The following is a 12,134-nucleotide window of genomic DNA, read 5'->3' as shown; positions in this document are numbered from 1 at the left end:
AAACTGAACTGTTTAGGTCTTGGGATCTCGTAAAATGTGCCTGTTTCAAAAAAAAAAAAAAAAAGTGGAGTGTACTATTAAAAATGTCTTGGACACAAAGAAACTACAGAAGAGTCAACCTTTTAAATAAAAAAATTATCTATACTTGCTCTTTCCTTTTGGCTTATCTCTAATTTATCAGTGGTTGACAAAGCACATATGTGGGATATGTTTTTTACAACAGATGCCCTTCCAGATGCAACCCAGCACTGAGAGTACACTAACTTGTTAACCCCCAGTTCTGGGAAACATATCCAAACTTTTTTTTTTTTTTTTGAAGCAAGATGCTAATGGTCTAATCTGATTTAATTATTTATGCTAAGCTAAAAGTGCCAGATCCAGAGATACGTCGAATGGATTATAAAATGTTTAACTCTAGGGGCCTTGTTAAATCAGCCTATTTCCAAAATAAGTGGAGGGTTCCTTTAAACATGTTAAGATGCTTTTGTGAAGAAGCATTATGAATCGTTATCCTCTGTAAAATCACTGTAAGTTCAAACAGAGCAAAACTCCACGTCTGCTTCATGTATAAAAGGGCAGAATCAGCTTATCAACTTTGTTGTGAGATAAAAGTCTATGGGGCTTTTTCTATCCCTCCCATTCTCTCAGGGATCGACTCTCATCACTGTGTGTGTTGAGAAAACGAGCTTCTTCAGCATAGTGCAGACTTTAAGTGGTGTGCAAAACAAATTTAAGTGGGTAATTTACACAAGAGGATCTGCTTTTAAGTAGAACTAACACCCTTGTTTTCAAACTTCAGCATCTAGCCAGCATTTTCTCTTTTTAGCTGATCTGTCCACTGCCACAGCCAACTTATTAGTGACTTTTTTTGGCAGACGATAATGGAAGATGGCTCAAATAGCCAATTACTTGTGCACTTTTGTGGGGTTAATGCAATAAAAGCTAAAGTTCACCAAACATACTGCATAACTGCGAATAGAAAGTTGTGGGGGTTATACACTTCAAGTTGCAGAATAAGCCAACAGCCAAGAGTGTGTGTGTGTGTGTGTGTGTGTGTGTGTGTGTGTGTGTGTGTGTGTGTGTGTGTGTGTGTGTGTGTGTGTGTGTGTGTGTGTGTGTGTGTGTACGCAAACGTTTATTAAGAGCATCGACCAGTTATACAAGTTTATTGTTTATTTATTTATTTGACAGGGATATAAGGACGAAAAAAGGGATTGGCAAATGCAAAACTATAGATTATTACTTGTATAGATGCATTTGCACCACAGACTGAGAGATGGTGTATTAATCACAAGGTCACGAGTTAAAGGGTTAGTTTAAATTAACATTTTGTCAACCTTTCATCAAGCCGTTCAAAACATTATTTAAAATAAAAGCTCAAAGGAAGCTGTTTTTAAATAAAATCCGAGAGATTTACTGTAAGTCCTTCCACTGAAACTCCAAATGTATCTAGCGGTTAAATCAAAGTTTTTTTTAAATGAACATTGGATCATTTTCTAATGTAGATTGTATTTAGATACAATTTTCACTATTAACATTGATCAGTGAACTCAACCATATTTGCTTGATGTGCAAGAAGAACAATCTTATTAGCTCTTGTAGAGGCTCAAATGTGACATGAGATGCACAAGGATGAACCTTATTGGTTTTTGTGCATGAAGCAAGAAAATGTTTATATGCCATTCGTTTTCACATGTTTTGTTTTAATCATAATAAACACAAACATAGTGTTTACATCAGTGGTTCTCAAACTTTTTTCAAGTACCACCTCAGAAAAAAATAGTCTCTCCAAGTACCGCCAAAATGAGCAGTATTGAAATACAGTAGCGTAGTAGGCCCAGTAAAGCAGCTACAACTCTGCACAGTTAAAAAAAAAACGTGGCAGATTACCTCAGAAATATAGGCTATGTGTCATTTATGGCATATTATATACATCATTTTTGCTAAATTTTGAAATGTTTGCAGCATGTACATGACATATTTCATTCCTCCACGTACCACTAGAAGGAAGCCGGCGTACCACTTGTGTTACACGTACCACAGTTTGAGAACCACTGGTTAACATCAATCATATGTACGTATAGGATTGGTGTGCGTTTGTACTTGTATGTACCTTGAGCCCGATGGAGCGAGTGTTTACAAGTGTCAAGTACTGTAAAGGAGCTCCAGATGAAAACTTTTGTTTTGTATTAACCTTACGATTAAATTTGTTTGACATCCGCAGGTTCCTGCCTTCGAATGAGTCAAGTTTTAGCTACACTGAACAAAAAAATCTGTTATTTTCATTTTTTTCCAAAAGCTGGGGTGCCGAAAAGAAAAACGTAAAATAACGGCAATTAAATGACAGAAATTTACCGTAAAACAACAGCTGTCATTTGACATCCGTTATTTTGTGGTAAATTTCTGTAATTTAACATCCGTTATTTTACTGTATAGTAAATTTTAGTCATTTAATTGGCGTTATTTTATGGTAAATTTTAGTCATTTAACGGGTGTTATTTTATGATAAATTTCTGTAATTTAACATCTGTTATTTTATGGTAAATTTTAGTAATTTACAGTCGTTATTTTATGGTAAATTTTAGTCATTTAACAACCGTTATTTTATGGTAAATTTCTGTCATTTAACGTCTGTTATTTTATGGTAAATTTCTGTATTTTAACATCCGTTATTTTATGGTAAATTTCTGTAATTTAACATCCGTTATTTTATGGTAAATTTTAGTCATTTAACGGGTGTTATTTAATGGTAAATTTCTGTAATTTAACATCTGTTATTTTATGGTAAATTTTTGTCATTTAACGACCGTTATTTTATGGTAAATTTCTGTAATTAAACGTAACATCCGTTATTTTATGATAAATTTCTGTAATTTAACATCTGTTATTTTATGGTAAATTTTAGTAATTTACGGTCGTTATTTTATGGTAAATTTTAGTCATTTAACAACCGTTATTTTATGGTAAATTTCTGTATTTTAACATCCGTTATTTTATGGTAAATTTCTGTAATTTAACATCCGTTATTTTATGGTAAATTTTAGTCATTTAACGGGTGTTATTTAATGGTAAATTTCTGTAATTTAACATCTGTTATTTTATGGTAAATTTTTGTTATTTAACGACCGTTATTTTATGGTAAATTTCTGTCATTTAACATCTTTTATTTCATGGTAAATTTCTGTAATTAAACGTAACATCCGTTATTTCATAGTAATTTTTTGTCTTTTAACGGCTGTTATTTTATGGTAAATTTCTGTCATTTGATGGCCGTTATTTTATGGTAAATTTCTGTCATGTAACGGCCGTTATTTTATGGAAAATTTTAGTCATTTAACGGACGTTATTTTATGGTAAATTTTTGTCTTTTAACGGCCATTATTTTATGGTAAATTTCTGTCATTTGAAAGCCTTTATTTTATGGTAAATTTCTGTAATTTAACGTCCATTTTTCATGGTAAATTTTAGTCATTTAATGGCCATTATTTTATGGTACATTTTAGTAATTTAACGGACGTTATTTTATGGTAAATTTTAGTCATTTAACGTCTGTTATTTTATGGTAAATTTCTGTATTTTAACATCCGTTATTTTATGGTAAATTTCTGTAATTTAACATCCGTTATTTTATGGTAAATTTTAGTCATTTAACGGGTGTTATTTAATGGTAAATTTCTGTAATTTAACATCTGTTATTTTATGGTAAATTTTTGTCATTTAACGACCGTTATTTTATGGTAAATTTTTGTCATTTAACATCTGTTATTTCATGGTAAATTTCTGTAATTAAACGTAACATCCGTTATTTTATGATAAATTTCTGTAATTTAACATCTGTTATTTTATGGTAAATTTTAGTAATTTACGGTCGTTATTTTATGGTAAATTTTAGTCATTTAACAACCGTTATTTTATGGTAAATTTCTGTCATTTAACGTCTGTTTTTTTATGGTGAATTTCTGTATTTTAACATCCGTTATTTTATGGTAAATTTCTGTAATTTAACATCCGTTATTTTATGGTAAATTTTAGTCATTTAACGACCGTTATTTTATGGTAAATTTCTGTCATTTAACATCTGTTATTTCATGGTAAATTTCTGTAATTAAACGTAACATCCGTTATTTCATAGTAATTTTTTGTCTTTTAACGGCTGTTATTTTATGGTAAATTTCTGTCATTTGATGGCCGTTATTTTATGGTAAATTTCTGTCATGTAACGGCCGTTATTTTATGGTAAATTTTAGTCATTTAACGGACGTTATTTTATGGTAAATTTTTGTCTTTTAACGACCATTATTTTATGGTAAATTTGAAAGCCTTTATTTTATGGTAAATTTCTGTAATTTAACGTCCATTTTTCATGGTAAATTTTAGTCATTTAATGGCCATTATTTTATGGTACATTTTAGTAATTTAACGGACGTTATTTTATGGTAAATTTTAGTCATTTGACGGCCATTGTTTTATGGTAAATTTCTGTCATTTGATGGCCGTTATTTTATAATAAATTTCTGTAATTTAACATCCATTATTTTATGGTAAATTTCTGTAATTTAACGGCCATTATTTTATGGTAAATTTCTGTAATTTAACGTCCATTATTTTATGGTAAATTTCTGTAATTTAACGGGCATTATTTTATGGTAAATTTCTGTAATTTAACGGCCATTATTTTATAGTAAATTTCAGTAATTTAACGGCCATTATTTTATGGTAAATTTCTGTAATTTAACGTCCATTATTTTATGGTAAATTTCTGTAATTTAACGCCAATTATTTTATCGTAAATTTCTGTAATTTAACGGCCATTATTTTATCGTAAATTTCTGTAATTTAACGCCAATTATTTTATGGTAAATTTCTGTAATTTAACGTCCATTATTTTATGGTAAATTTCTGTAATTTAACGTACATTATTTTATGGTAAATTTCAGTAATTTAACGTCCATTATTTTATGGTAAATTTCTGTAATTTAACGTCCATTATTTTATGGTAAATTTCAGTAATTTAACGTCCATTATTTTATGGTTCATTTCTTTAATTTAACGTCCATTATTTTGTAGTAAATTTATGTAATTTAACGTCCATTATTTCATGGTAAATTTCTGTAATTTAACAGCTGGCACCCCAGCTGCTGAAAAAAAAATTAAGGTAGCATTCAGAAAAAACAAAAACACCCGCAAAGAAACTCGACACATAGGAACATAAAAGTCTTCCTGCTATCATTTCGGAAGTGTTATTGCAGAGCAACACAACACGCATAAGTATAAATATGAGTACATGCAAGGCATGCGCCATGGTTCATGGTGATTACTTGACACAGAATTATAAAATCAGCCTCAAGCACACAAATCTTAATATGATCATAATTTATGCTTATATTAATCAATTTCCATGCCTAAAAGAAATCCAAAATGAGCACTTTTTTTTTTTAGGATGTTTCTTGTCCTACACACTTATACACAAATAATGACTAAAAAATGCTTATAAAACGGTTCTTTTTACTTGCGCCACGTTAATGCTGTTGTAAATTACTCTATAAACAAACACTTGTGACTGTAGCTTGGCAACTATTCAACTATCTGCTTGTTTAAACTACTCATTTAAAATGAGCTAAATCAACACAATTCTTGTTTTTTTTTAGGAACACAACTTAAATGTTTTATGTTCGATCCACTTAAATTTGTAAAAATTATTAACTTAATGGTTAACTTCATCTATTTGTGTTGGGACAGCATGAAGGAATTGTGTTGAACCCTGCTTGTTTTACATTTTAATACTTTTTTTTTATTTCGTAAAAACATTTTACGCATATAGATTAACTGTTTTATAAAAGCAACAATCCATGTGAGCTGTGGTTTACAGTGAATTTATAACAACCAAGGGGGTTTTAGGCATTCCGCTCTGCGTTTTGCCTAACATCAACCCTTGGCTGTTATAAATTCACTGTGAATCACAGCTTCTCATGGGTTATTGGCTTTATTCAACACCAATGTCAGCATGTTTCTTCTCATGCAATAATGTCATGTCTATCTCCACTGTTGCTTTTCAATCCAATCAGGAGTTGACTTGTTCAATCAGTTTTGGTTGATTTAATTCTGGCTGCAGCGTTTACATGAAGCATTTCATTGAGATTTTTAAAATTTAGAAACCAACTGCAATCTGAACACAATTTACAATGTAAATGCATCGAACATTCATTTAATTCAAAAGCCTAAATTAAATCTGATCGTCATGTCACGCAATTGTGTCTCTATTTAGATATTTTTATGTACGTTTTAAAGCATCAAACATACACAGCATACTTTGATTTAACAGATGTCGAATAAAGGAATGTAAATCTCTCAGATTTTATTAAAATCTCTTTATTTGTATTTCAGAGAACTGTTATAGGTTTGAAATAGCATGAGAGTGAGTAAATGTTGACACGATTTTCATTTTGGGATGAACTAACACTTTTATGTGATGCCTATTAAGGCTATGCTTTTTGGCATTGCTAGATATTAAAGTCTGGGGGCAGTAATTTTGCAAACGAAACTCTTGCATAATTGATAATCACACTACCATTATAGTGTTCAAGTGCTTTGTAAACATTACAGCTGATTTACTAGGCCCTCATCCATCTCAAGTACAGCTTTATTGGGCAATCTTTCAAACCTTAAAGATAAAATCTCTCGTGGACACATAAGCAGAGTGATTATATATGTTTATACGCGCACCACTACATCATGAGTCAACTGTATATACTATTGCATGCCTTGCTTGCTGTAAAAATTGCAATTAGTACAGTTTTTCAGTCACAAATGTGGCATGAATGACAGTTCATCCTAATTAATGTAGACATGATTACATGTTTTTCCACACCACAAGGGGGGGCCATTTCCCCCCTGAAAGAAAAGACTACTGGACAATGTTGGTACAGTACATGACTGTGGATAATGTATATCTGATTAAATCCTTGTGTAATTTCATAGCTTCTAATTCTGCAGACACTAATCTGAAGTTAAAGATCGAACCATTAATATTCTCCATGAGGGTTAGCAGTTGTGAAAAATGTTTAGGGTTTAATAACCTGAATCCAGATTATCTAGATTATGTAAAAATCCATGAAGGATTAAACAAATTAAGGCCACTGTGTCAATCAGGGAAGAGTCATGTGCGCAAATGTCCTTCAGGTTCAGGAATAAATCTACTCGTGAAAAATACATTTGCTTTTCTACATTTATTAAAAAATAGCCTCTTTCACATACATTGAGTCGAACGATTTCCCATGAACACTGAATACAAATCCCTATGCACTGAATCAATGAAAAATTGTTATATGATGATGAGGGCAGCCTCTAAAGGATGAATAATTCCATGCATTTCATATGAAAACCTCTAAACTAACAAACTGTCGACTTTAAAAACTTGATTGCATTGGATTTCTCTGAAATAGTGTCATGGCGTTTGGCAAAAATATAACAGAAACCTTCATTGTGGCGAAACAGTGGTCATTGAGTTTTTACAACTAATTTGTAAACCAAACAATGCAAGCACACTGAAGTGCTTTTACTGTGAGTTTACTTTCTTTCTTTTTTTTTTAACCCAGGTACAGCTCCAGCACATTATGCATTCTAAAAGCAAATCAAACACGAGCATAAACCCCCAGAAAGCTCTCTGACAGTCAAGTCTTTGCACTGAGAAACAACCTGAGAAATAGTCTGACTGTGACATTCACAATTTTATTGCACGGCTGTAATTATACATGACAGCATTTTTCAGTCCCACATTGAAGAGTGTTTATCTTGAGAATAGTCTGGGTTCTTTGACTGACAAAATTTTCACATTCACTGTTGTCAAAGCAATGACCAGCATACAGAATTTCTTTGTCAATAGTGTGGTGCTCTGCTCTAATATATAAATAAGGAACGTTGCCTATCTCAATGCAATCGCCGCAATCAAGGTGAAGTTGAGATCTCTTTACAGCTAAGTGTTTTGGTTCTTGTGCTGTTCAGAAATATCATAGAGGGGGGACTGCGAGGGAGTCTCCGAAGTTACAAAAAGGTTCATAGTGCAAATGTCAGTCACATTAAGGCAAGAATATAAATGTAGAAAAATAGTTGTGCGTGCACGTGATTACCTTTGTTACAAAAAAGGTATGAAGGTTTTGTCCTCAATGAGAGAGATGGACATGTTTTTCAGCTCCTCAGGGGAGTTGACAGCTTTGTAGCCGAGCTCATCTAAAATGTGCTGACAAACAGTTTGTGTGTAATCAACTATGTCATGAGACAATTTCAACCTCCAGCTCTCTGCGTTAGCCGCCGAGTCCCTCAATGTGCCGTACTTATGCTTTGCTGACACATCGTTATTGCCTCTTGTGTTGTTATGTATCCAGTCCACCACACTTTTTTCCAGCGAAAGTCCAAGGAATTCATAAACCTCCTTGGTTTTTTGGAGTGGATTTCTGGCTAGGTCCTCGTATCTCACCAGCATGTACCGTCCTCGAAGCCACGGTGGCCGGCTTAAACCTGTGGACACCGAGTTCAGAAAGTCGTCACACACTGTCGTGAGCTGGGTCAAATCCAGGTTGTAGGGTTTACGGCCTGTGGCTCTCCAGATCCGCCATAGGCGGTAAGTGTCCCGGAAGGTTTCAATCCTCGATGATAATATTCCACGTGGGTCCCTTACCAACTGTATAACCTTCAAATTAAGCCGAGGGTCTTCAATCAGTGCCTTAAGATCGTTGACCTCCGGGATACGCACCGTTTTAATGGCCACATGCCGTCTTTCTCGGCATGATTCGGTAGCTAGGGTCAAATTAAGAGAGGCACACTTCCGAACACAATCCCCCTCTTCTATATTGCCATCATTGGGGCTGAAAGCATCACAAACCGGCATAGAACAGAGGGCTTTGCTGGCTCCACGTCGAAACAGTTTATCCGTGGTGTGGTTTGCCGGCTGCGGTTTGATGTAACTCTCTAGGAAATACAAGTCGCAGTTGTACAGGCTTCTAAGAAGGTCACGACTGGCTCCCAGCATCACTCGGCGCTCCACAGCGTATCTGCTGGGAGAAAGGTGAGGGATTAAGGTCGTTTGGACATGATAGAGTGGTTCAAAGAGATAGAACACATCTGAGTGCTGGTTGAACAACTGTCCAACGAAAGAGGAGCCGCTGCGAGTGGTTGCCAAGATGAGGATGTGAGTCTTCCTTGAGGAATTGTAATTAAAATATGGGTACTCATCACACATCCGATCGAACGACTCCACATCCTGCCCCAAACCACAGTTCAGGGGGTTAGGAACAGGGCAAATATGAAAAGGCTTGGCTGTGAAAGTCCTGATTGCTGTGTATTGGATCGCTATGGACACCAATGCAAGCAGAATCACAGCCTTCCAGGAACATTGCATGGCTGGGTAACTTCATTTAGAGGATGCAGTCTGATTTGATCCTATCCACAAAGACAAAGCTGAAAAACAAAAGATCTCAGCGTGAGTTTGAAAACCAGGAAAAAGCAGAACATGAATTTGCATTGTATATAACATTATATAACATGCTATAATAATGAGTCAATACCAGAAACAAAAAAGCATATTTTAAATTTAGGATTTAAAGATTTAAACTAGAATGACTCCTTGTTAAATTCTGGGAAAAGCAAATCTCCTTTCAACACATATTACATTACATTCTGCTTCACAATGCAAGCCTTAAGCAGTCGCTTATTGCAGTATGACACTTTGATAAACTACTTAACGTTTTAATGCAGCCAAACTCTTACAACTAAACTGCTTCCTACAGGCTTTTACACAAGCCTGAGGTATTTTGTTTTTCCCTTGGGGAAATCAGCAAAGGTTCGTGCAAACCTGCGTCTAGAATTCAGGCAGGTTTCAAAATCGCTTCTTTTCCACAAACTGGCACCAGTTCAGGCACCTGTAGAGAGATGCTTTAATTGCAATCCCTCACAATACCATATGCATGCTTATTGTGAAATGTTTGAAAGGCAGCCGTCGTCGACCGCGCGCGTCGAGTTCTGATTTACCGCAGTGCAACACAACTCGGTATTCAGTTGAAAATAAAAAAATAGCAGATCCGATCTGACTGTATAAATCAGTGAGCAACTTATTCCCCCTATTCCAGCAGAAACATTTCCGAAATCCAGTTGCCTCGAAAATATCGTCAAAATAAACACTTCGATATACTTGCCTCATATAAAGCTGTATGAGAACATGACGAAAAATTAAACAAAAGAGAAAAAAATCACCATATGCCGTGATGGCTTCGCGTAGTCGTCCCGTAACGCCCGTCATAGACGCTTTATCGCTTTAATTCATATCTCCAAATGTCGAAGGGCTCCTTATTCCCTAAAAAAACGAAGAAAAGGTCGTATATCCTCAAGCAGCCCCATTCATGCTCGGGGAAAACATTCAAAGACAGGCTCCGCGGAGAGACAACGGATGAATAAGGTATTGATGCGCATCCTCAGACATCTCTCTGTGACTAAACGCGAAACGCCGGACAGATATTTCGTTGGTTTGTCGTGAGGAGAAGACTGAAGAGAGGTGTGCCAGTTGGTCCCAGATTAAGTCAAACGTAGACAGTCCTACGAATATTCATCCCCTTCCCTCAAAACCACAGTTGACAAAGGCTGAGGGAGGGGAAAACAGCACGGGGGGAGGCAGATTTGGTTCACTATACGCGTCCTCCCTTTGAACACGTCTGTGTTCAATGCTAAAGCCTATGAACGCCGAGTTAGTTTATATGAGGTGAACTGGTGGCATCTAGAAATTTCAGTTCGCTATATTTTTGACGAAAGCATGTATTTAGGAATATATGCGAGGGCAGACACGGCCAGCTGGTGGATTTCAGTACCGACTGACTGGAAGGCTGAAGATAATTATGTAATGCCACAGTATGTTTTTAAAAATAGTGTTTTTTGTTTATTATAAGTGGGTGTAGGTTCCTCAGACCTTGTTTTTTGCTCGTAATTTGTATTTTGTTTCATATATCTTTGTTGGTTATAATAATAGTGCTGTTATTGGTTTATTAACACTTTTTAGGTGTAGTAGCCATATATTTTTAATTCCACCGTTTAATACAAATGCATTTTGTATGTATAGAGTACCTAAATGAAGCAAAACTCTGGTTAAATTGAAGTTCTAATAGTTTAAAAGAAATCATTTTTGTTGTAGTAGTTGTGTATCAATCGCCTCACAGCAAGAAAGTCGCTGGTTTGAGCCCCGGCTGGGTCAGTTGGCAATTCTGTGTGGAGTTTGCATGTTCTCCCTGTGTTTGCGTGAGTTTGTTTGTATTAGCTAAATTGTCCGTAGTGTGTTAATAGGTGTATATGGATGTTTGCCAGTGATGGGTTGCAGCTAGAAGGTTGCTGTGTAAAACATATGCTGGATAAGTTGGTGGTTCATTCCACTGTGGTGACCCCTGATTAATAAAGCGACTAAGCCGAAAACAAAACGAATGAATGAGCAGTAGCAGTAAAGCCATGGTTAATTTTTGTAAAGTTTTGTATCTCATTTAACATTAGCTACACCATAACAAATATTATTTTCTTACTGTTCTTCAAAAACTTTCCTATGTTCATCCATGGAAAACAAAGCAGAACGCTCTGACTTTTCTTGTCCATATAAGCAAATGGAAACGATTAAGTTGTAAAATTCTAAAAGGCAAGGTGTGTCCATATACTGTAAATTGTGTGTTACAATAAACCATTAAAAAAAAAAAAACTAATTCGTTTAAACATTACCGTGTCACTGAATAGAAATGTTTGTTCAGATGTGCATCAGTGCATTGAGAGCATAGCTGATCTTTAATTCACACCACAGTTCTTGATTCAATTCAAAATTGGACAATCGAAGATTGGATAAACATTGCCTGGTCTGATGAGTCTCGATTTCTGCCGTTCGGATGATAGGGTCAGAATTTGCAATCAACAACATTAAAGCATCCTGTCTTGTAACAAACAGTTCAGACTGGTGGTGTAATGGTGTGGGGGATTTTTTCTTAGCACACTTTTGGTCTGTTAGTACCAATTAAGACTTGTGTCAACGCCACAGTCTGAGTAGTGTTGCTGACCATGTCCATCCCTTTATAACCGCAGTATACCCATCTTCTGATGGCTACTTCCAGCAGGATAAC

At 35.0% G+C, this 12,134-nt stretch overlaps 1 protein-coding gene across 2 annotated transcripts; it reads right to left on the bottom strand.

Moving 5' to 3' along the window:
- Nucleotides 1-7,211: 7,211 nt before the first annotated feature.
- Nucleotides 7,212-10,714, bottom strand: chst1 (carbohydrate (keratan sulfate Gal-6) sulfotransferase 1). Of its 2 annotated transcripts, none has more exons than NM_001003518.3 (2): nucleotides 10,246-10,714; nucleotides 7,212-9,453 (listed from the first exon to the last, which is right to left on the bottom strand). In NM_001003518.3, exon 2 carries the CDS (start codon nucleotides 9,392-9,394, stop codon nucleotides 8,132-8,134), a length of 1,263 nt encoding a protein of 420 aa, NP_001003518.2. In that variant the 5' UTR covers nucleotides 9,395-9,453; nucleotides 10,246-10,714; the 3' UTR covers nucleotides 7,212-8,131. The 2 variants fall into 2 exon arrangements, with proteins under 2 accessions (NP_001003518.2, XP_087166800.1); XM_087310674.1 differs by having other exon boundaries at nucleotides 7,709-9,453; nucleotides 10,188-10,624.
- Nucleotides 10,715-12,134: the final 1,420 nt, after the last annotated feature.

Source organism: Danio rerio, chromosome 25 (genome assembly GCF_052040795.2).
Source record: "Danio rerio strain M-AB ecotype USA chromosome 25, GRCz13ab, whole genome shotgun sequence".
Taxonomy (NCBI): Eukaryota; Metazoa; Chordata; class Actinopteri; order Cypriniformes; family Danionidae; genus Danio; species Danio rerio.
This window is presented reverse-complemented; position numbering and strand designations above follow the sequence as displayed.